The sequence below is a fragment of the Camelus dromedarius genome, chromosome 7 (assembly GCF_036321535.1).
Source record: "Camelus dromedarius isolate mCamDro1 chromosome 7, mCamDro1.pat, whole genome shotgun sequence".
NCBI lineage: Eukaryota > Metazoa > Chordata > Mammalia > Artiodactyla > Camelidae > Camelus > Camelus dromedarius.
Window position 1 is genome coordinate 28,738,280 of NC_087442.1, and position 24,562 is coordinate 28,762,841.

The following is a 24,562-nucleotide window of genomic DNA, read 5'->3' on the forward strand; positions in this document are numbered from 1 at the left end:
CTCTGAGTTCAGCGTCTCAGCATAGCTTGGCCTAAAGCTGTCTCAGGATAGTAGAAGCTTTTCCTCAGAGTCTGACAAGTGAAACTCCAAACAAAATTGAAGTTTATTGCTTTCAAATAATGCCACAAGTCTGAAAGCACATTACAGGTGCCACATTGACCCTAGTGGAGACCTCAGCTCCTCTTGTAAACTCCACTCTGCAAAAAAAAAAACACTGTGAGAGGGAAAAAAAGAAAGGAATGGATGGGCCTTTGTGAAGGTCATTGTTTCCCTTTAATCCAGAATTCATTTGCCTCACAAAACACTAATTGACATGTGATAAGAGCTTCCTGAATAGGCTGTGAAGACACAAGAATAAAGGGGATTGGCACCAATTGTGAGAACAAGGCCAGTGTCCCTCTACGAATAAGCAAAACTGTCGCACTGCGAGCGTGCGCTTCAAAGATACATCTGGCGACACCAGTTCACCTTGTAGAAGTTGAGTTTGATTTTGTTTTTCAAAAAATAGATCTTTCAACGTAATTTAAATATTTACCTTCCCTCCACCTCCCCCCAAAATTCCTGCCTGTCCATCTACCTACCTATCTACCTGTCTATCTTTAGAGCCCTCTGCTGGAAGCATGGAGCATGTACATTTATTATACCTCAAATCTTGTTATTTGGAGACATAATATGTTAACTCTGGAACAGACAGATATGTTTTCTTGGCATAGTTTTGCACGTTTGCAAAGTGTCAGTAAAGCAATAGGCTTTCGTAATTAAATTTTTTGTTCAGATCTTAAACGGCAACCCACACAACTATATCATTTGATGAGATAGAACAAAATACCATTAACAAAAAATTAATACCTGAAAAGAGGAGAAATGTACTACTAGGAGGCATGCATTAGAATGTATGAATGATCTGGAAGTCTGTACATTCGTTTTTACCTTTTCTTGCTTACTGGATTCACTTATTTATATTTTACTTATTCCAGAAAGGATATTAGGTGATGTGAACAAAAATTTCTTACTGCTAGTGAATGGCCTTTCAATGAAATTTTAAATTGAATGTTTCCAGTCTTTCATAAGAACCTACAATCTGAGAACAAATGAGGTTGAAATTGAAGACAGCTTATCTTTGAAGTTGGGTCTCTTGCTGTTACATGACTGCAAAATCAATCTTAAGAAAACATAAGCAGTTGGACAGGATGGCTGTATTGAATAGAGCACTCTTGTTTTCAAAAGTGAGACAAGATTAAAAAGCAATGCTGGTTGAAAATCTCAGGGGTAGACTATTCAGTAAATCTTGAAAATCTGTATCCTGTTTCACTAGTGTGAAACAACACATTCCTTGTGGGAGAATTTCTACCCAGTAAGTCATAGCAGTTTGGGAGTAATTTGGAGAGCTCAAGATTTCTGGTTGAAAAGTGCACCTGGCCAGCAGTACCTAACACACAATTTCCCACTAAAGTACTTTTTGAAAAGTGACAAAATTTTACAGTAACAGAGGAAAATAGAACTTTGAAGTCTTCCTTTGGCAAGAATCTAGAAAAAATTTTCACTACCTTCAGGGGCAAGAGAGTGTTGTGTTCACTTATTTAAGGCCTGCCTGAAAGAAGGTAACCATCTTACTAATGGTTCAAAAAAGCAAGATCTACACCAGTTAGAAAATTAGAAAATTGGGCATCTGTCCTTTACTCTGCTTTTTGCAGCACCACAATATTATCCTCCAGCCCTGTTAATACAGGTCCTTCCTCGTCCGTTCGGAGCTTAAAGCTCCTAGAAATCCCTGAGCAGGAAGTCAGAGGGCCTTGATGAGCCCGTGCTGCATCCAGGAAGTGAGTTATTGAGCACTCTGGTGGGATGGGTACAGGAGCATCCTGCTTCCTAGGACTGCAGTTCATCCCATGCATTTGTCCACTGAGGGGAACAGCAGGAGTTCAGCCCACTGCAGCGACTGCTGGATCCTGGAGTTTAACTAAAAATTATAGACACCAGCCCACCTTCCATCTAGTGACCTAAGGCAGGCATTCAGCTGGAAAATCAGTGGACAGCGAGTGAAACCAGTGATGGCCCACACGTCCTTCTTTGCTGCAGAATTCTTCCTGTGGTTTCACAGTATATAAATACTAATGGCAAGTTACCTTTTATCTATGGAGGGATGAATACTGCAGAACAGAACAGGGTTGTCATTCTGGAAACTCAGAAGGACACAGCTTAAAAATAACTAGGGGGAAAAGAGCAGAGAAAAGTTGGAAAACTATGTTCACTCTCTAAAGAATGCGAGGAGATAGACTATAAAACCAGGACAAGGAAGCCATGGTCGAGTGCCGGCTGAGAGGAGAAGGAAGAGGGTTGGAAAGGAGATGGGTGAGGCAGGGAGCTGTAAGAACAACGGAAACTGTGGTGGTGGCACCGAAGCTGTGCTTGATCACAAAGAGCAGTCGCGAGATGGTGAACACTCCGTTCAGGGCTGTGAGAGACTGGCTGGAGGACCCCTCTCCCACAATGGGGGGGAGAGGGGAGCAGAGTTAGGGTAATGATGAGATAAGGGGACGGATACTCTCACAGAGCACAGAAAGGGAACTTTAGCATCATAGGTATTCCTTAGAAATAAAGAGAACTATATACATATATTTGTTTTCATATTCTTTTTCATTAAAGGTTATTACAAGATATTAAATATAGTTTCCTGTGCTCTTCAGAAGAAATTTGTTTTTTTATCTTTTTTTTTAACATTTTTTTTATTGAGTTATGTCATTTTACAATGTTGTGTCAAATTCCAGTGTATGCATGACTGGGACATTGTGCTTGTCACTAGAAATTGACACATTGTAACTGACTATATGTCAGTAAAAAAGGAAGCATAAAGAAAAAAAAAAGAAAGAAAAGTAGAAGTGGAGAAATTAACAGAAGTATAATGGAAGAAAGATTTCACAAGCCAGAAAAGGTTTGACTACGTATACCGAAAGGATTTACCATGTTCCATTTAAAATTGGTAGAAAGAGGCCATAACTAGATAAATCTGGGCAGCATTTTTAAAGGACAAGTGTAATCTGTATATCCCCAGGCTTGTCCATCACCTAGGGACAAATAAGAGATTATTCTGTAATTCTTCCTTAGTAACAACCTAACCCTGAAGTCTTGTGGCCTTGCTGCATAGAAGCAGAACCTCAGCTGAACTTACAGGATTTTCTCTCTCCTCCCATGTCTCTGGGGGAGGCCCTGTCCCTGTCTCGGGCCCTGCCGGCACCTCTACCGTTGCTTGGCTCACAGACCCCCATAGCACAGAAGACATCCCAGGCTGGCCTGTGCTGAGGTCATCCCGTGGCTTTAAGATCCTGACGTTCCTTACGCAGCTGTGGCTGCTGTCACGTTTCTTCCTGTCACACCACTCTCCCTGCTGCCCCAGCCTCTGTTGTCTCCCTTTTTACTGAAGACTTAGCAATGGTGGAATGGTGTTTAAACTCAGAGAAAACCACTGGTGGCTACCAGGTAAATTGTCTTTCAGAGCTTAAAACCCCGACCCAAGTGCAACATCCAGGGGCCCCTTTAAGGATCTTCTCTCCTTAGCTCATGGCCTGACACCCAGTGGTCAAGCCTAGTTTCTCTCCACTTTCCAGGAGTTCCTCTAAGCATGTCCTGGTCTCCTTGGAGGCCACCGCTCAAGTCTTAAAGGCCCCAGGTAAGGAAGGAGTTTCTTCCTTCCATGCTAAGGACTTTCCCTCAAGCCTTGCCTGTCTCAGAACCTGTCTCTTCCTGTGATGAGCCAGGGGCAGTCACTGTCTTGGCAGAAGTCCACTCCAGCCACCCTAAAGGATGTGGCCTTCCCCTCTGATCTAAATGGAGCAAACTCATCAGGAGCACAGTAGAGCAGCAATAGCACAAACGTAGACACACATGCCCTGACATTGTCCCATCTCGCATTATGAAGAGAGACAAACACTTCTACGCCTGACACTTCTCTAAGTTTGGGTGGCTCAGCCTTCATACACGAGCTATGTCCCCTGTACTGGTAAGGTGGCGTTTCATCAGCCCAGTTACTTTTCTACAAGACCTTTCCAAGAAGAAAGCTTCTCTGCATCATATTGGCTGGGAGTGGGAGCTCAGCCGCAGGATGGCAGAGATCGGGGGATGGCTTCCCTCTCCACATCTGGCTCCAAATGTCACTGCCTTTGCCCTACATAAAAGGTCATTGGCTTTCTGTCCCAACATCCCCTACATCGCCACATGTTCTCAGGCAAGGTATCCTTATACATGAGGGTCAAGATTTCATTTAAAAATTCTATAGGCTTTCAGGCAGATTTTCCTTTTTACAAAGTAAAATTGATCGATCAGTCTCTATCTAGATTTCTGGAATTCAGTGCTTCAAAAAATGGAATCATATAGACAGTTGATTCAAGAATTTTTTTTTTACAATTTTGTTATTGAGTTATAGTCATTTTACAATGCTGTATGAAATTCCAGTGTAGAGGAAATTTTTCAGTTATACATGAACATACATATACTCATTGTCACTTTTTTTTTCACTGTGAGCTATTGCAAGATCTTGTATATATTTCCCTGTTCTATACAGTATAATCTTGTTCATTTGTTCTACATATGCCTGTCAGTATCTACAAATTTTGAAATCCCATTCTGTCCCTTCCCACCCCCTACCCCTTTGGCAACCACAAGTTTGTATTCTATGTCTATGAGTCTGTTTCTGTTTTGTATTTATGTGTTTTTTTTAGATTCCACATATGAGCGATCTCATATGGTATTTTTCTTTCTCTTTCTGGCTTACTTCACTTAGAATGACATTCTCCAGGAGCATCCATGTTGCTGCAAATGGCGTTATGTTGTCGGTTTTTATGGCTGAGTAGTATTCCATTGTATAAATATACCGCATCTTCTTTACCCAGTCATCTGTTGATGGACATTTAGGCTGTTTCCATGTTTTGGCTATTGTAAATAGTGCTGCTATGAACATTGGGGTGCAGGTGTCATCCTGAAGTAGGGTTCCTTCTGGATACAAGCCCAGGAGCGGGATTCCTGGGTCATATGGTAAGTCTATTCCTAGTCTTTTGAGGAATCTCCATACTGTTTTCCACAGCGGCTGCACCAAACTGCACTCTCACCAGCAGTGTAGGAGGGTTCTCTTTTCTCCACAGCCTCTCCAGCATTTGTCATTTGTGGACTTTTGAATGATGGCCATTCTGACTGGTGTGAGGTGATATACCTCATTGTAGTTTTGATTTGCATTTCTCTGATAATTAGCAATATGGAGCATTTTTTCATGTGCCTATTGATCATCTGTATGTCTTCCTTGGAGAATTGCTTGTTTAGATCTTTTGCCCATTTTTGGATTGGGTTTGCTTTTTTCTTATTAAGTTGTACAAGCTGCTTATATATTCTGGAGATCAAGCCTTTGTCGGTTTCATTTGCAAAAATTTTCTCCCATTCCGTAGGTTGTCTTTTTGTTGTACTTACGGTTTCCTTTGCTGTGCAGAAGCTTGTAAGTTTCATTAGGTCCCATTTGTTTATTCTTGCTTTTATTTCTATTGCTTGGGTAGACTGTTCTAGGAGAACATTTTTGAGATGTAAGTCAGATAATGTTTTGCCTGTATTTTCTTCAAGGAGGTTCATTGTATCCTGTCTTATGTTTAAGTCTTTGATCCATTTCGAGTTGATTTTTGTATATGGTGTAAGGGAGTGTTGAAGCTTCATTTGTTTACATGCTGCTGTCCAGTTTTCCCAACACCATTGCTGAAGAGACTGACTTTCTTCCATTGTATATTCTTGCCTCCTTTATCAAAGATTAGTTGACCAAAAGTTTGTGGGTTTATTTCTGGGCTCTCTATTCTGTTCCATTGGTCTATATGTCTGTTTTTGTACCAATACCATGCTGTCTTGATGACTGTAGCTCTGTACTACTGTCTGAAGTCTGGGAGAGTTATTCCTCCAGCCTCTTTTTCTTCAGTAATGCTTTGGCAATTCTAGGTCTTTTGTGGTTCCATATAAATTTTATTCTGATTTGTTCTAGTTCTGTGAAATGTGTCCTGGGTAATTGGATAGGGATTGCATTAAACCTGTAGATTGCCTTGGGCAGTGTGACCATTTTAACAATATTGATTCTTCCAATCCAAGAGCATGGGATATCTTTCCATTTTTTAAAGTCTTCTTTAATTTCCTTCATCAGTGGTTTATAGTTTTCTGTGTATAATTCTTTCACCTCCTTGGTTAGATTTACTCCTAGGTATTTTATTACTTTAGGTGCTATTTTAAAGGGGAGTGTTTCTTTACTTTATTTTTCTGTTGATTCATCATTAGTGTAAAGAAATGCAACTGATTTTTGAAAGTTAATCTTATAACATGCTACCTTACTGAATTCTTTGGTTATTTCTAGTAGTTTTTGTGTGGACCTTTTAGGGTTTTCTAAATGTCATCTGCATATAGTGACGCTTTTCACCTCTTCTTTTCCAGTTTGGATCCCTTTTATTTCTCTCTCTTGCCTGATTGCTGTGGCTAGGACTTCCAAAACTATGTTGAATAGGGGTGGTGATAGTGGGCAGCCTTGTCTTGTCCCAGATTTTAGTGGGAAGCTTTTGAGTTTTTCACCGTTGAGTACTATGCTGGCTGTAGGTTTGTCATATATAGCTTTTATTATGTTGAGATATGTTCCCTCTATAACCACTTTGGTGAGAGTTTTTATCTTAGATGGGTCTTGAATTTTATCAAATGCTTTTGCTACATCTATTGAGATGATCCTGTGGTTTTTGTCCTTTCTCTTGTTGATGTGATGTATTACACTGATTGATTTGCATATGTTGAACCACCCTTGTGTCCCTGGGATGAACCCCACTTAATCATGATGTATAATCTTTTTTATGTGCTGTTGGATTCTATTAGCTCATATTTTGGTAAGGATTTTTGCATCTATGTTCATCAGTGATATTGGTCTGTAATTCTCTTTTTTGGTGGTGTCTGCCTGGTTTTGGTATCAGGGTGATGGTGGCTTCATAGAATGAGTTTGGGAGTATTCCATTCTTTTTGATTCAAGAATTTTATACTCATGAAAATGTCTTCTATGTAAAAAGTCAACACAAATGTATCATCTGGTATACAACAGCTGTAAAAAGATTACACTCATATATTGTTCTTAAAAAACAAATACACATACATCAACTATGCGAAGAAAAAAGCTGAAAGGAAACAGATATTTACAGTGATTGCTTCAGTGATGTCTATTCTGCTACTTTATGTGTCTTTGTATTTTCCAAAATTGATAACATTCGTTATTATTTTACTCTGAAAAGTAAAATAAGCATTGGGAGAATTCAGACTAAGGAGCATCTGCAAGGGATAATAAAGACAAAAACTAACATCTGCAAGGGACAGGATATTCTAGGAACTGTGTTCCCAGCTAATACACTGACCCTCCCTGTAGAAAACAGAGGGAAGAAGGAGCGTGCTGTTTCATAAAATGTCGTCTCTTGCTATAAATGTGTAAATGCTATATAAAATATGCCACATGAATACTATATTTGCAAGTGTTTCACATTGACATGAAAGACTTGACATGCCCAATGAATACAGCTAATCCCTAGAATAATGTGTTTAATCTTTTGAAAGGCTGAGGACAGTCAGAAAGGAAATTCCACACTGGTGTACCACATTTTTTTCTGCTTAGCAAAATGCTAAGCAAAAGCCTAAAAAATACCTGAGGTCTCTTCTTGGTTCATTAACAGGTCGAGCAATATCATAATGTCATTTTCCACGGCCCAGAAGGAAGCTTGCAGGACTACATAGCACATCAGCTGGCGCTCTGCATGAAGGTACCGAATACTTGCACACCATCTCCTTTTCTCTGAAAACTTGAAAGTCTGTAGAACTAATGACTCTGTCTTCTTATCACAGCACAGACAGACGGCTGCAGGGTTCTCCTGTGAGATAGTGAGAGCCGAAGTGGACGCTGGTTTCTCCAAGGAACAGCTAGCAGATCTGTTCATCAGTAGCGGTAAGCCCGTTTCAGCAAACTGAGTTGTGGTAACCAAAACTCATCTTGTCAGTGATGCCATTACAAGGAAATAAATGTTGTTGCTTGGGGATGAATTTAAGTGGACTTTTAACTTACTCAGCAGCTGAAGGATGAAAACTAGAATCCAGGTGAACACTTGCAAAAAAATATTTTCATGTACATATCATTGCATTTATTGCATATCCTATGTTTTTTCTTTTTCTTCATCTTTTGTTTATAAATTATTATCTGTTCTGAGCATACTATGTAACTGGCACCAGAAGATGCTAAAGGAGGTGGTGGTAGGAGAAGTCCACCTGGTGGAACTGAGTGTATTGTGTCTTTGGTGCGGTTTAGAATTGCACAGTGATAATAAGCAGATCAATTTTGGGTAAATTTTATTCTTATTCATAAATTCTCTGCAACCAAAGAACCCCTTATTGCTGCACCTGGGTTGAACTGCTTTCACTGCCTCACTCTTAATGTGCTGTTGACTGGTACTTTGTTAAACACATTACATGTATTAGCTCATGTAATCTCCACAGCAGCCCTGTGCAAGTCAGTATTATTTTCTCCATTTCAAAGGTGAGGAAACAGGCACAGAGAGGTTCAGTAACTTGCCACAACTATACGGTGGCAGAACCACGATTAAACATGTTTATTAATAGAACATTTTCATGAATTTTCTATCCTTAGGCTCTAGAGATTAACACCCCAACCTTCCCACAGGTGGGGTTAGTGTAACCCTGTGTAGCATAGTGTGACTAGTGGCTGTGAAACAAAACTGAAATGGACCAGCCTCCAGTCTCCAAGACCTCAAAGCCACAGCGACGCTGGGGGCGGAGGGGAGGGAAGGAGGGAGGCAGTTTGTGCGCTGGGTGAAGGGGGGTTTGAAATGCGAATTCAGGTCTCTTTTTTAGGGGGAGGGGTGATTCTCATCTTTGGAGCTATGATCAAGGAATATACCTTGTCGCTGGGGTAGCTGTTGACCAGGTTGAGGACGAAAGAGATTACCAGGAGTTCCTAAATCAAGAAGTAAAATTGAGGCAGGTTTAGAGAGGGACGGAGGAGTCCACAAACCCAGAGGCACACATTTTGGGGACAGGAAAATCCCACCAGAATCTGAATGTTGCTCTGGTACTCGGGTCAGTCTTTGACCAGAAACTAGTGAAAGTTAGCTACAGAGAGCTGTTTTTTCTCTGACCATGATGCTAATAATAGCCAACACTTATTAAGCTTTGACTGTGGTAGGCTTTATTCTAAACACCCTGATTTATAAACACTTGAGCCAGAGGTTAAGTGCCCTACCCACGGATCCCATGGCGAGGACACAGAAGAGCAGGGCTCAGACCAAGCGGTCTGGCTCCTGAATCACTGCCAGCCGCTGCTCCTTAAAAACTCACCTGTGCCAAATGTTTATTTCTGCTTAGTTTTATAACAAAAGCCCCTATGTTTTTTCAAGGTTCAGTCTTGTTTCATCTCAAAGTAAGAAGCTAAAATATTCTGTTCTCACCCTATCATTGTGGATAAGCAATTAGACTAGATTCTGCTCTAAACTTAGAGAGCTAAAAAAATCTGAGAGCAGTGAATTAGGTCAAGAAGGTTGCAAAGGTGACCAACTCAGCGTTTCTTAACTTTTGGGAGCATCTTGTTAAAAAAAAAAAAACCTCTTCTTCCTAATTGCACAATTTGGAGAGTAGCACAAGTCTCTTGGCCCCCACACTTGGAATTCAGGTCGTACTGACAGACTTGAAAAACCTAAATGCCCACAAGTGCCAGAAAGCTGCATTAAGGGGTGAAGCCGGCTGGTTGGGGCTGGGGGAGGGGAGGCACGTCTTGGTCTCCCCAGGGCAGCAGCTCTCAGCTTGAGCAGCTTGTTGGTGGCGGAAGTGTAGACCTAGGGTCCTGAGGTCTTGTGACTTGGAGGAAGAAGCCAGAAATGCAGGTTTTTCTGTGAAAATCTGGGAGTTTGTTCTTTCCATATTTTCAACTATCTCCATTTTTAAAGCAGTATGAAGACTGTCTAGAACCCCCAGGTTCTCTCATTCATGGACCCCTCACTCCTTCCACACAGCCAGTCCCTGGTCATGTCCTGCCAAGTGGGGCTCAGTGTGCCTTTTTCATCCACCCTCATGGTACCATCCTACTGTGTGCCCCCTTTCCCTGGGTCTTGTCTGCTCTCCTGGCAGTGTTTGCTCTGCCTGCATCTTCTCCCTGAACATCCTTCACAGACCACCAGACCCCTGATTGAAAGTTCTCTGTGACTCCTGCCTCCCACATTCTTCCATCATTCACTGATGCTATTCAAGGCTTTCCATTCAAGGACATTGATCCATCTGATTTACTTATCTGTCCCTTTTTAATTTATTTATTTTTTGAGAAACAGTGTAAGTTCAAGATATACAAAGCATTGATTAGATACACGTACATATTGCAAAATGATTACCACTGGAGCATTAGCTAACATCTCCATTACTTCACATAATTACCATCTCTTTCTCACAATGAGAACATTTAATATTTACTCTCTTAGCAACTTACAAGTATATAATATAGTATTGTTAACTATAGCCTCCATGTTTACATTAGCTATCCAAAACATATTATCTTCTAGCTGAAAATTGGCACCCTCTGACTGTCACCTCCCCATTTCCCTCATTCTCCAGCCCCTGACAACCACCACTCTACTGTGTATCATCAGACTGGCATTTTTAGATTCCACATGCACATGATGTCATGCTGTCTTGTAGTATTTGTCTCTCTGACTTACCTCACCTAACATAATGCCCTCAAGATCCATCTGTGTTGTTACAAATGGCAGTATCCCTTTCTTTATCATGGCTGAATAATATTCTGTTGTGTATGTATGCCACATTTTCTTTATCCATTCCTCTGTTGATGAATAGTTAGGTGTTCCCATGTCTTGGCTATTGTGGATTAAGTGGTGAGCATGGGAGTGCAGATATCTCTTCAAGATCTCTGCAAGATTTCATTTCCTTGGGATATTTGGTAGTTCTGTTTTTGGTTTTTTGAAGACCCTCCATACTGCTTTCCATAGTGGTTGTACCAATTTTCATTCCCACCGACAGTATACGAGAATTCCCTCTTCTGCACATCCTCACCAGCACGTGTTAACTCTTTGGTGATAGCCGTCCTGACAGGTGTTGATATCTCATTGTGGTTTTGGTTGGCATTTCCCTGACGGTTACTGATGTTGATGTACCTGCTGGCCATTTGTGTATCTTCTTTAGAATATCTGACCCTTTTTTAAAATAGATACCTAAGTTCCAGTAGAATATAGTATTTCTCCTCACATGTCCTTTGCTTTTCCATTCTCCACTCTTTGTTTATGCTGCATTTTCCACCTAGAATTACTCCAAAATTTCATCTAGAATAAACACACGAACTCCCCCGCTCCCACACACACGCACACACACTCTAACCGCGGCATGGCAGGTACTGTGCCAGCACTGTGTCGTACAGCGCCGATCACAGTGCACCTGGAAGCCCCTGTTTAAGGGCTCTAAGGACGCCTCAGATGAAAACCTCCCTGATCCCTGCAGATGCAGCCACCACCCCTGATGAACAGCAGTGGGCTGTGTTTACCTCCGTGCCCTGCCTGGCTCTAGGTCAAGGCAGTGAGGGTGTTACTTGGGCTTTTGGCCCACACACATGTTGTGAGCTCCCTGAAGGCTAATAATGTAGCTTATTCTTCTGTTTCCCCTTGTACACTGACTGCCAATAATTGCTTGTTGAATGAGGGGATAGCATGGGCAAAGAAAAAGGAGTTGGTCATACTCAGTTGTCAGCAGGTAGAACTTGCTTACGGTGGAGGTAGAAAGAAGTAAGATTAGAGTGTGCAGGAGTTGTGAAGGCAGTAGCTGATAATAGGGCATAAGGGTAACAGTGAGTTGAGTTTGAAAAAGGAAGTTTTGGAACTATAGACTGAGGCCAAAAGTCTCCACTGTAACTCCTTTCTCGTGTAGGAATTAGTGTAGCATCTCCAAGTATTAAAGGATTTTATTCTGTATTTGGCTTAGCAATTTATAAGTATCAAATATCCTCTTTCTTTTTTTTAATAACAAAAGTAAGACACAAACACAAGATTCATCTGCCAAGACTGTGAAGGCATTTGCCCTAGTTCGCCCTCCTGAGTGTATCATAGGTCCTCATCTGCCTGCACGCCCACGTCCGCTCAGCCCTGAGTTCTTCTGACACTGCTTCCTACATCTTGTCTCCACCTCCTGCTCTCCTGTCCCCCTGCCACCTATCATTTCTTGCTCAAGGGACAGTGGGGGACCTTCTTATTTCCTCTAGTCTCATTCCTTCCACAGGCCCCCTACAGGCTTCCAGAGGGCTCACCCTAGAAAAGAAAACTGCTCAGGACAGTTCTCTGCTATTATACTGCGATGGCTCGAGAACAAACGCTGAAGGTCTCTGAATGTTGTGTTAAATTATAGTCTGGCTTCAGATCTCTTCCTTTCTGCTGTCCATCCTCGTCTCGTAAAACTCCATCCACTGTCACCATCATTTTCTCTGTAAGACCAGCTGCTGTTGACTGGTGAGCAATGAGGAGGTCATGGAGAACGTACACTTTGAGCAGACGGGGGCACCAGAGGCTTCTGAGCAGTGCGAGAGAATCTCGTGTGAGCCAGTGGGAAGGGTCTGTGGACGGTGTGGTGCCTCTTCTTTTGTCGTGCAGAAAGCATCTAGCAGGGAATGTTCTTTTGGTCAAAGGGTGATGGAAAAGGACAGAGAATAGAGCAAACAGAGATCTGGATGAGAGAAAAGGGGTCTCCTCGGCTATTCCACATAAACTATTAGAATATTGGGGATGGGAATTATCTTTCAGCTATTCTCTTGCATTTTTGCCAAGAAATTAAATTGATCAAATTACATGACTTCCAAGTGAGGGATACACTGATTTGTGAGGTATTCTAAACTTACTCCTGGTTTTTAACCTTATTTTCTCTAAAGAAAGAGATTTAAGCTACTTGAATTGGGCTGGGGTTAGAAAGCTGAACTTTTATCTTCCAGTGGGCATCATACATGCATTACTGTATATGTTCCTGTCTACAGCTCTGCAGAAAAAAGCCAGTAAAAAGAGACACAGAGAAGGAATTTAAAAAATGTACGAATGAAAAAATACAAGAAGGAAGAGTAGCAGATTTTTAAAAAAAAAATAGCTTCAAGAATATAAAACTTATATGGATATTAAAATGGTGCCAGTGAAGAAAATAATGTGGAACAGAACACGTCAACAAGGGTGACATAGCATGTAGGCTAGCAAGGGTTATCTTGTGTTTATTTTAAAGTAACATCTTCCTTCTCACATTGACGTGTGAGAGACAGTCACACCACATGGCTCCGTTATTTGCTAAGGAGGATGTGAATGTGTATTAGAAGTGGGTCAAATTTCACCTCAGTGTAAAGTATTGGATTGGGTTAGCAAGACAGACACTTTTTAAAATTGCATGTGACAGTAGTAGTAAAAAAAAAAATTAAGCACTAAATTGCTATTTCAAAGTAATACTTAGAATTCCTGAGAGAAATTTCTACTTCAAAAGTAATAAGGATGGAATGACTGTAATAATAGGAGGAGGCTGTGTAAATTGAAGTCTACATAAATGAGTTTTCCTCCTTAGACCGTGTGTTCATGAAGGCTCTTAAAGGTTGTTTGTCCCTTGCTTCTCATCGGGACTCAAAGCATCACCCTGCAGAGCTTTGTTTTAAGCGAACAACGTAAAAGATGTGCTGCCGTCCATCCCAAAGGGGAGATTTTGGACTGGGGGTCACGTTAGATGTGAAGGAGTTTGGATTTAACCGTAAACATGGTAATGTTAATTATTTTTAAACCCATGAGTCTTGCTCTAGAACTGCTATCCATAAGACAAGATACAATAAACCTCCTAGAAGAAAATATAGGCAAAACATTATCTGACAAACATCTCAAAAATGTTCTAGAACAGTATCCTCAAGCAATAGAAATAAAAGCAAGAATAAACCAATGGGACCTAATGAAACTTACAAGCTTCTGCACAGCAAAGGAAACCATAAGTAAAACAAAAAGACAACCTACGGAATGGGAGAAAATTTTTGCAAATGAAACCGACAAAGGCTTGATCTCCAGAATATATAAGCAGCTCATACGACTTAATTAAGAAACAACCAAACAACCCAATCCAAAAATGGGCAAAAGACCTAAACAAGCAATTCTCCAAGGAAGACATACAAATGATCAATAGGCACATGAAAACATGCTCCATATCACTAATTATCAGAGAAATGCAAATCAAATCTACAATGAGGTATCACCTCACACCAGTCAGAATGGCCATCATTCAAAAATCCAGAACTGTTAATACAATGGTGTGCAACACTGGGCAATAGCCCTGAGCCTACCCAAGGGGGGTCTGACTAAGATGACCAGCCTCTGGAGAGGAGCAGGACGGACATAGCCTATAAAGTTGGAAGAAAGAAGGACAAAAAGAGCAGATTTGTTTAATAAATAGGGCTTTGAATTATCACAGGGCAAAGGGAATCTGAACAGCTTTCCAGCAACTGGCCAAAAGGAATCTCCAGCTGTGGCGTGGAGTGGGTGGCCGTCTTATGCCTACACGAACCCTGATCAGGGGCTGATAAATCCTTCAAGCCCGAAGGTGTAATAAGTTTCTGCTTCTGTGGTTGGTTAATATATTAGAACTGAAACTATGTTAACCTGAACTAGACACATGCTATTTCTGAACTAAAATGAAATCTACCTTCGGACAAACTTGCTTCAGGATGTTGAACTTAAGTGGTCCTATAGAGGAATAGATGTTACTGAAAAATACGAGGCCAGCAGTGTTGAAGACCAAGCTTTTCGGCAAAGAAACCCAGTCTATTTGGCCTTTGATCAGTCTCTCAGGGAAGATCAAAGTGAACAACGATGAGATGGAAACAACCCAACAGTCATGAACAGCACCCCACCCTCCTTTTGTCATGGGCACAAGCTGTCCATTCAGTGTGGGATTAACAAGAAATACGGTCCTTGTTTGTGGACCCAGGAGGATGAGTTTGTGTCTCCTGTATTCCTATAAACTCAGTTTATTTCCAGCCTGAATCCTCCCTTGCTGCTCCCATCCTTCTGTTCCAGCCCCTGCTGGACGCTCAGGAGAGATGCCTGACTCAGCAAACACTCAGGCCTGAAACAGCCCATCCCCGTCTCCCCTGCCTCACGTGTGCTCTTCCTCGTGTGCCCTCTGCTTCCATCACCTGCATGACCTCTTCTCTGCCGCTCTGTTGGGACAGTCAACCACTGAGCGTTACCGACTACATCTCAGAACACCTTTTTGTTCTGTGCCTTGGCCCTGGATGCGGCTCCTGCCCTCGTGTCCTCACCTCAGCAGTAAGAGCCTGGAGGTGTGTTTTCCTGGTTTTCTTTCCTCTCCTGTCAGTTCTAAACAACAACATGAGATCTCAAAGCAGGATTTACATCATGTTTATCCCCCTCCTTAAAGACTTTCACCCCTTCCCAGAGCTGGTAGTTTCTCCCTCCCGACTTGACATTCTGGATTCTGAGACTTCATATCAGCAAGTCTCACCCTGGCTGCTCATAAAATGCCAACACCCTGGGCCCAGCACGGACCAGTTAAATCAGAGCCCCTGGGGATGGATCATCGGTGATCGTAACGTGTAGCCTGCCGCCTGGCTGCCGACAGATGGGCCTCCTGGATTCTGTTCCACTGATTCCATTTCTGTGCCCCGAGCTCCCAACCAGCCCTGCCTGAGGCCTGTATCGGCCTTGAGCTCACCCACATGCCCCTCTTGCAACTATTCTGACCTTGGTTTGAGGCCCCCGTCCCCTCTAGGCCTGAGCCCTGCCCAGCCTCCGTTCTTCTGCCTGTGCCATTTTTTTTTTAACATTTTTTATTGATTTATAATTATTTTACAATGTTGTGTCAAATTCCAGTGTTCAGCACAATTTTTCAGTCATTCATGGACATATACACACTCATTGTCACATTTTTTTCTCTGTGAGTTATCATAACATTTTGTGTATATTTCCCTGTGCTATACAGTGTAATCTTGTTTATCTATTCTACAATTTTGAAATCCCAGTCTATCCCTTCCCACCCTCCACCCCCCTGGTAACCACAAGTCTGTATTCTCTCTCTGTGAGTCTATTTCTGTCCTGCCTGTGCCATTTCTTAAACCTAGAAAGCCCTCTTCTGACCTGTCTGTCAAGATGCCCTTCCTTTTATAGGTCCAGTTTAAAATGCCACACACCCCCGGTTAGAATTGGTCACCTCCAGCGTGCCATGGAGCTTAGCATGGTACATCCAGCAAGGAGGCACTGGAAGATGTCTGTTGAGATGTAGTTCCTTGTTCCTGCAGACACGTTGTCTCTGGACTCAGCAGCTGCAGGGCTACTGGAGCTAGTCAGACACTGAGCACACGGCAGGGAAAAGCTGGAGACCTGCAGGCCTTAGTTACAGAGAAGCAGACACATCGACCATTCAGCCTGGCCTATTTTTTTTTTTATCACTGGGTGTAAAAGATTAGCTTATCATTGTTGTTTTTAAAGTATCCATAGGTTTCTCAGACTTCCATATCTCTGGAATAACATTTGAACCTGAGAAGCGTAGGATTTTAGCACTATTGACTCGATCGCTGTGTTGAAGAGGACCCAGCCCTCCCACCCCACCCCCCCCAGGTACAGCTAAATTGAGACATGGTGGTTATTGTTTCTACTCTTCTAGTTTTTAAAGCTTCAGAAGAGATTCATTTACAGTGCTCAGGGAGCACTATTGAAAGTGAAAATGCATTTGTGTCTATAGCAACAAGGAGGCGGAAAGGGAGTATGATACGCTATCAGAAGTGTTTGTGAAAAGTGGAAGCCTTGACAGAACTACTCTCAAGTATCTTAAATTGATCTTTTTTCAAGGTTAATTTAGCTATCACTAGGGCATTTTAGAATCTTCTAAAACATTAAAAACTGATTTTAATATTTTTATTCATTGGTATATAGGAAGAATTACATATATTTTAACTACAATTTTAATGGCATTTGAGTGCTTAGCAGGTGCCAGACACTGTTTCAGTTACATTTTGTCCACTGACTTATTTGTCTTCTACATATAATAATCTTCCATTTACTTTCCATCTTTCATTTGGGTAGTTCACGTAGTTCAGCCCCCGTGTCTTTAGTGTGAGGACCCCTAAAATAAGAATCAGAAGTCCCAGACTGTAGTCCTTCCTTAACCACTGTTTCTGAAACCTTAGATCACTGTAACCTTTCAGAGATCTGTAAAATGAAAGGAGAGTTCTGCTTGTCTCTGAGGTCCTATCTCCATAATTTTATGAATACTTTATATATGTGTCATTTAAAGGTCACTTAAGGATTTTGGCTTTCTGTATTGTGAAATATCCATCTATAAAATACATACTACCTATATTTACAGATCAGTGAATAATTTAAAATAACGATTTAACCACCGACCAGGTCACGAAATAGAACATCCCCAGCTTCCAGAGTGTAGCCATGTGCCCCACCCCGTTCACAAACCCTTCCTTCTAGAGGTGTCCACTAGTCTCTCTTTTTGTAGTAACCATTTTCTTTGCTTTTTAGAAAAGTATTACTACTATCTATGAATCCCTGAATTATATGTTTAGTGTTGCCCTTGTTTGAATTTTAAATGTTCCAATTATATTGTATGTATCCTTGTGTGATTTCTTTATATATGTATTTTTTCACTTGAAGTATAGTCCAGATTGTATCGTGTCAATTTCTGGTGTACAGTGCTTCAGTCACACATGAACATACATATATTCGTTTTCATATTCTTTTTCATCATAAGTTACTACAAGATATTGAATATAGTTCCCTGTGCTCTACAGTATAAACTTGTTATCTATTTTATATGTATTAGTTAGAATCTGCAAATCTAGGATTCCCAATTTATCCCTTCTTCCCCTCTGCCGGTAGCCGTAAGTTTGTTTTCTATGTCTGTGAGTCTGTTTCTGTTTTGTAAATAAGTTCATTCGTCGTTTTTTGTTTTTGTTTTTGTTTTTAAGATTCCACATGAGTGATTTCATATGGCATATTTCTTTCTCTTTCTGGCGTACTTTACTTAGAATGACGATCTCCAGGTCCATCCATGTTGCTGCAAATGGCATTATTTTATTCTTTTTTATGGCTGAGTGGTTGTTTCTTAATATATCATTTGTAACAGTCCTCCACGTGGTTACTTGTAGTTGCGATTTGTTCCCTTTCATATCTGTTGTATGAATACACTCCTGTTGTTGGTGGACATTTGGGTTGATTCCATTTGGGATTTGTTAAGGAACTGGTGTTGGACCATTTGTGTGTGTGTGTGTGTCTGTGTGTGTGTGTCTGTGTCTGTCTTCACCTGTATTCAGTAATGCCAAACTGTTTTCCAGAATCTTTATACTCCCGCAGCAATTTAAGAGCATTCCCATTGTGTCACATCTTTGCACATTTAACTTTTTGCCAGTTTATATAGGTTTTTGCAAAACCTTTAATCACCGAATTTCTTTTTTGACCGCAGCATGTCTGATCCCAGTGAAACAATCCCCTGCTAACAAGAAAATCATCATCATCTTAGAGAATTTGGAAAAATCTTCATTGTCTGAGTTGCTGGGGGACTTTTTGGGACCTCTGGAAAATCGCAGCACTGAGAGCCCCTGTACTTTCCAGAAAGGTAAAGATAGCGGAGAGGGCTCGCTGAGAAGCAAGCTTCTTCGGGATCCTTCCAATCTTTCTGTTCCCCGGAGTGCACGTTAGGCTTCCTGGTCTTCTTTCCTTCACGTACGTGCATTTGGATTTGTCCCCTGATACGGCTTGCCAAGGTTGGAGCGTTGCTCTTGGTTTGTTTTAGGAAACGGAACATCCGAATGTTACTACTTTCATGAGAACTGCTTTCTGATGGGAACCATCGCCAAGGCCTGCCTCCAGGGCTCCGACTTGCTGGTGCAGCAGCATTTCCGCTGGGTTCAGCTGCGGTGGGACGGGGAGCCCATGCACGGGCTGCTGCAGAGGTTCCTGAGAAAGAAAGTTGTGAACAAGGTAACAGCCCACGGGCACAGGCTGCTGCCAGGAGAGGGGCCTTGAGTGTCAGGCAGCCTGGGCCTGGGCTCTGCTGCTTACGTGTGGTCCGCAGCAGTCAAGGGTTAAATAAGCTAACATGCACAATATCCACAGTAGCTTCTGGACTATATTAAGTCCTAAAAAAAAAAAGCAAATATTCATTGTTCTCAAGGAGTCTCTCCAAGTTTTAAATGCTGTGGGAAACTAGATTAGAAAATCAATCACTCTTCTGAAGGAAGAGCTACTGCTTGCTTGGAGCCTTCACTGTCCACCCCCTCGAGCTAGTCTCAATATTTGACTGTTACACTGTGCTGTCGTAAATGTTAAGAAGTCACATGAAAAAATCAGAACTCTCTGTTGACACATTTTCAAGAGTAATCATCACTGTTAGTGATTTTTTCAGAATAACAAAATATTCTATATTCTACCAAATAACAAAATTAATTAGTGCCGACCAAAGTTAGTACATTACTGTTTAATTTAATATTCTTAAATGAGGCCAGTAGCCCAGTGTCAGGATAGATCTGAAGTAAAAGAGCTCGATTTAGCAGGGTTTTATCGTGTAATCCTGCACAGTGGGCCACACTTGGAGGACAGGATCTTCATTGTGTCAGCACAGTATTTTAAGCTGTATCCCAACACCCCACTGCTAGCCGCTTCACAAAGAGAGGCTTCTCTCCTTACATAACCAGACGTCTTCCGGAAGGTGTTGCTGCCGTCCATTCACACCTCCATGATGGCAGGAGCTCAGATCTGGGTGAGTCTCTTGACCGCCGTTCAGGAGTGCAGGATGTCTGCAGGGCTTCGGGTACCACACCCTCACACATATGTGCCCCCCGCCCCCGGACCCCCAGCAGGAAGCAGGATGCTGTGCAGAGAGGAAGCTCAGCATCCTCCATCTCCTCCTTATTGGGGAGGAAAGCAGCTTTTTCTGAAACTCCCAGAAACCTAACACTTGCCCTTAATGGCTCATTAACTAGAATACTTTCATGCCCACCCCTCCACCCCATACCATGGCTACAATGACCTTCCCAAGAGCAAAGTGCACCACCAAATTCCTGAACAAAACTCTGTGTCTGTTGTGTGAGAGCATGTGACTGTACGTGCACATGTGGGGTGGGGCAGGGGAGGCAGGCTGAGGGAGAAGAGTCGGGCGGGAACCCCTTCAGTGATTTTGTGAACAGTGCCTGCCTGCCACTAGGGATTTGAATTAGTTTCTGAAATTTCTAATTTAATCAGAAGTCTTCTGCCCCAAGCTCTGCTAAAGTCAGTTGCCTGGTCATAAATACATGCTTTTGACCAAAGCACGTATAATGTACAACCTCAACCAGTAGGAGGGAAGGTAAGGGAAAGACAGTCACAGGTCTGCAGCTTTCCTAATTACAGAGATTTCCGTTAACTTCATCACTTTAAATATTTAAATCTTATTGCCAAAAATATTGCATAAATAATTGCAAAATTGCCAGTTTTTCTTAAAGACTTTACTTTTTAAGAGCAGTTTTAGATTTACAATAAAATTGAAAGGAAGGTACAGAGATTTCTGATATACCCCTTGCTCCCCAAACATGCATAGCTTCCCCTGTTATCACCAGAATGGTACATTTTCTTATCAAGGAGGAACCTACATGACACATCAAAGTCCCTAGTTTACCTAAGAGAAAAACAGAATGCGTCACAAATTTGCATGTCTTCCTTACGCAGGGGCCATGCTTCTCTGAAAGGTACCAGTTTACCAGTTTGGTTCTGTAGATACAGCACTGTTTCAGATAAAATGTCCCTCCTTTTCCCCTTCTCCAGCTCTCTGGTGAACATACTTTGAGAAGGATTGATTGTACTTATTTTGAAAGGAAAATTCCAAGCTTCAAGCTACACACTTTTCCTCCGTTGTGTTTGAGAACAGGCACTTGGGGTGTGCTGTGAAGAATAGAAGGGAGGGGAAAGGGTAATGGCTTTGACTTACCAGGAATCACTCAGGTAGGTTAATAAAATGGGCTCCTGGTGTGAGTGCACAATGGGAATGAATGCCTCCTGCAAAACTTTAGAAATCTTGTAACTGCAGGATAGAACCAAATCTTTGGGGCTCTCAGAAGCACACTGGCACTTGTTCACAATTTCTTCTTCCAGTTCCTCACAGGGATACAGGTAAACTTATCTTTTAGGACAGTATCAGGCTTCTAGTATTTAAAAAATAATAATTGTGCTCTTTAGTAGGAAGTTAATAATATTCAACTTACTAACTGTAGCAAATGATCTCATTATTCTTGCTAGAAGAATACTGGAGAAAGTGGGAGAAATATGATTGTTCCTTTTTTTGAAGAAAAGGGAAATTCTAACAGATCCCTAAGCCTCATGTAGCACACTGATGTCACTTTAGTGGAGCTGCTAGTCACTGAGCCCCTCTTTAATTTTTTTTCTATACCAAATTCTACCCCTTCATGTAGGACATACAAATATTCATATATTATCCTCAGTCTTAATATCATAATTATTTGGTAAAGGTTTACATGAATCTGCTTTCTTACAAAATACAGTTAACTGTGAAATAATTCTAAATTATTGAGATTTCTCCTCATAGTAAATAAATCTTCATCCTTTTATGAACCTTCTGTGCTACCAAAAAAGGATTCTATTTTATAGAATATAATTCTAAAGAGAATTGCTCCCATTAAACTATGTGTACTATACAGTATTACTTAAAATATACACATTTTAAAATTTGAAAACAAATGAATTTCCTTATGCCAGCAGAACTCTGTACATTTTAACAAAGTTAGCGTTTTAGCTGACTTGCATTCTAGGGAAATTAAAATACAAGGTGAACATGCCACAGATACCATGCCATGGTACATCTTATCACTTACCCAAATTATTGAACTATTTCATATCATCTTTATTCATGTATTCAGAATCCTTTCTTGAACACCTACTGTTTGCAAGACCTTGTGAGGTACTCTCTGTACGTGTGAAGACTGGTTTCTTCCAGAAGTGATGTGTAAGAATTCATCCGAGGTGTCTTACTGCACTGTTGTATCTGCGTCCTTGCATTTCATGTAACAGGCTACAGAGGTCTCTGCAGCTCACGCTTACACACGTAATAGAGCGTGCTGTTACCTATCCCTCCTTCAGCCACCCCAGGTGGGGGTAAAATCAAAATCGGCTACATTTTTGTTCTACAATTGTAAATGTTTTATCTTTTTAATTTTGGAGTGATAGAAACAAAAGGAAAAGCATCCCTGTTCTAAACTGAGCCCCTGCCTTCCTCCTCCCTGTGTCTCTAGTTCCGAGGGCAGGTGCCCTCTCCCTGCGATCCCGTGTGCAAGACGGTCGACTGGGCCCTGGCTGTCTGGCACCAGCTCAACGCGTGCCTGGCCCGCTTGGGCACACCGGAAGCGCTTCTTGGGCCAAAGTACTTCCTGTCTTGTCCTGTAATCCCAGGGCATGCGCAAGCAACAGTGAAGTAAGTGTCATTTCTCCTTCTTTGCCCATGTAAAGTAGAGCCCAGGCCAGTTTGGGAGCGAGTGGGAAAGCTGCAGGGGCAGCTCCTGTCATCAGCAGGGACACCATGACTTGTCTGTTGAGTAGTTCCTAGGGAAACTTTTTGCTAAGACTAGATCGATAGCAGTTTCCCTCTGTTTACAAAACTCTTATCTGAGTTGGGTGCGACTTGCTGTGCAGTGTCTCCTGAGGGAGGTCCACGTGACACGTTCGGTCAAGGATCCTATAACCAAAAAGAAAAAAGACACAACTTCATTCTGTTGATGAAGTGAAAAGCTTCCTCTTTTATTATTGGGACTTACGTACTTACTAGGTTTTCCTTTGGTGCAGCTTATGAGAACAGACTATATATATATATATATATATAATAAGGTTAATGAGATAGAAAATCAGAAGGAAATTGAAAAGAGGAAAAACCTCTCCATCCAGCTTACTTAGTAAGGGTTCTGAGATTAGCTATTAGATTTGATTCTGTGCTTTCTGGCATCCTGGGCAGAAATCCATTTTGGAAAGCAGGGGCTACAAATAATGTATCTTCTCTTTTGTAAGACAAACTGTCAATTTAGTAATAGCTCACTGGGGGAAAAGAAGAAGTGCTATATTAAAAAATACACAGCATTTTCTTGTTAAAAAGCAGAAATACATTTATTCATATAATTACCCCTTTATTAGTATCATGATTAAATTTAAGCCTTTTCAGAGTCTCAAGATTCTTAGATTCTCAGGAGCCAATTTTGGCCTTTCCCGTTTGGAGCAGTCTTTGTCAAGAAGTAGAAGCTTTGAGGTTTTTACACTGTTTGTAAGCTGACAGGTTTACCTGCCGCTGGGTCAGAAGCCAGCACTTCACCACTCACAGCACAGCCACAGCCTAGGTTTCATGTGTGCATCAGTTCCCCCAGCTTCTCAGTCCCACAGGGTGATGCCTAGTGGCCCAGGTGGACGCTGGCTTTGCACCAAAGCTGTGGAACTTCGAGCTTGGGTGGGAATCACCCTGTCTTCTAACAGGAGATGCTGGCAAAGCTATGTGTCTTTTGTCCTGGAAGGAAAAATTTTCATTATCCTGCTCAGGAAACAAGTCTGCCCTCTGCTCCAGAAGGAGGCAGTGTCTCTCTTTTCCCAGTCTGTCTGTTGTACTAACATCCTTGAAAAGCTAGTCCAGAACAGCAGCTGACACAGGAGGTACAGAGATGCTGTGGATAGCTGTCTCCCAACATTTATGGGAGTTAAGAAATTTTTTTTGCCAAAGCTTATGATCTTTACCCCTCTAGCAACTTTAGGAGTAATTGTGTACTTTTTTTTTTTTTCTGAATTATGTATCACTAGACATGAACAAAGAAGCTGACCATAGACAGATGCTTGATGTCTGGGGAACAGTGTTTACAGTCTTGAAAGGCCAATAACCTAATAGCTTTGACAAGTTTCCCATTCTGGGAGAAGCAGTTTTAGCTACAGCCTTTAATTGTATTAACTGGTTTTTTGTTTTTTTTTTTTAATGCTACAACAAAGTGTCATCTTTTTTGAAAGAATCTTAATTGGCATTGAGGGCTTCAAATTTGGGCTCAAGTCCCACAGCTACAGCTCTTAATGTGAGAGTCCAGCTGAGGTGATGGCTGGTTGACTATCCCCTCTATGGTCTAACCCTCCACACGTAGCCGCTGACACCCACCCCCGCCTTGGGGTAGGCAGATTTAATTTGCCACTGATTATAAAGTGAATCCCCACTGCAGAAATATTAAAATACAATATATGTGTCTTACTAAGGAAAATGGCAAATAAGTTTAAGGTGTTTAGACACAGACTTTCAGGCAATCTTTTTTTCCCAGACTGCTTCAGTCTGTAAAGTCATCCCCTTTCCTCCTTACAATAAATAAATACTTATTTGTGCATTCATCTGTTCAAAACTCAAGCACTGATTCCTGATCTCCAAGATCTTATAAAGAAAAAGGAAAGAGATATGTGAATAGTTTCATTTGAAATAACTGCATTTTTAAGGAAAA

The 24,562-nt window shown here is 41.5% G+C and overlaps 1 protein-coding gene and 1 pseudogene across 5 annotated transcripts in view; one reads left to right on the top strand and one right to left on the bottom strand.

The window, feature by feature from the left end:
- CTTNBP2 (cortactin binding protein 2) overlaps positions 1 to 24,562 on the top strand; it is a 159,258-nt gene that overhangs the window by 123,619 nt on the left and 11,077 nt on the right. For all 5 annotated transcript variants that reach the window (XM_064487403.1, XM_064487402.1, XM_031455260.2 and 2 more), the window contains 5 exons: positions 7,713 to 7,799; positions 7,882 to 7,981; positions 18,532 to 18,684; positions 18,862 to 19,049; positions 22,349 to 22,527. In XM_064487403.1, the coding sequence (XP_064343473.1) occupies positions 7,713 to 7,799; positions 7,882 to 7,981; positions 18,532 to 18,684; positions 18,862 to 19,049; positions 22,349 to 22,527 (707 nt within the window). The remainder of the gene's footprint in view (positions 1 to 7,712; positions 7,800 to 7,881; positions 7,982 to 18,531; positions 18,685 to 18,861; positions 19,050 to 22,348; positions 22,528 to 24,562) is intronic.
- Positions 20,727 to 20,824, bottom strand: LOC135321767 (U6 spliceosomal RNA; annotated as a pseudogene).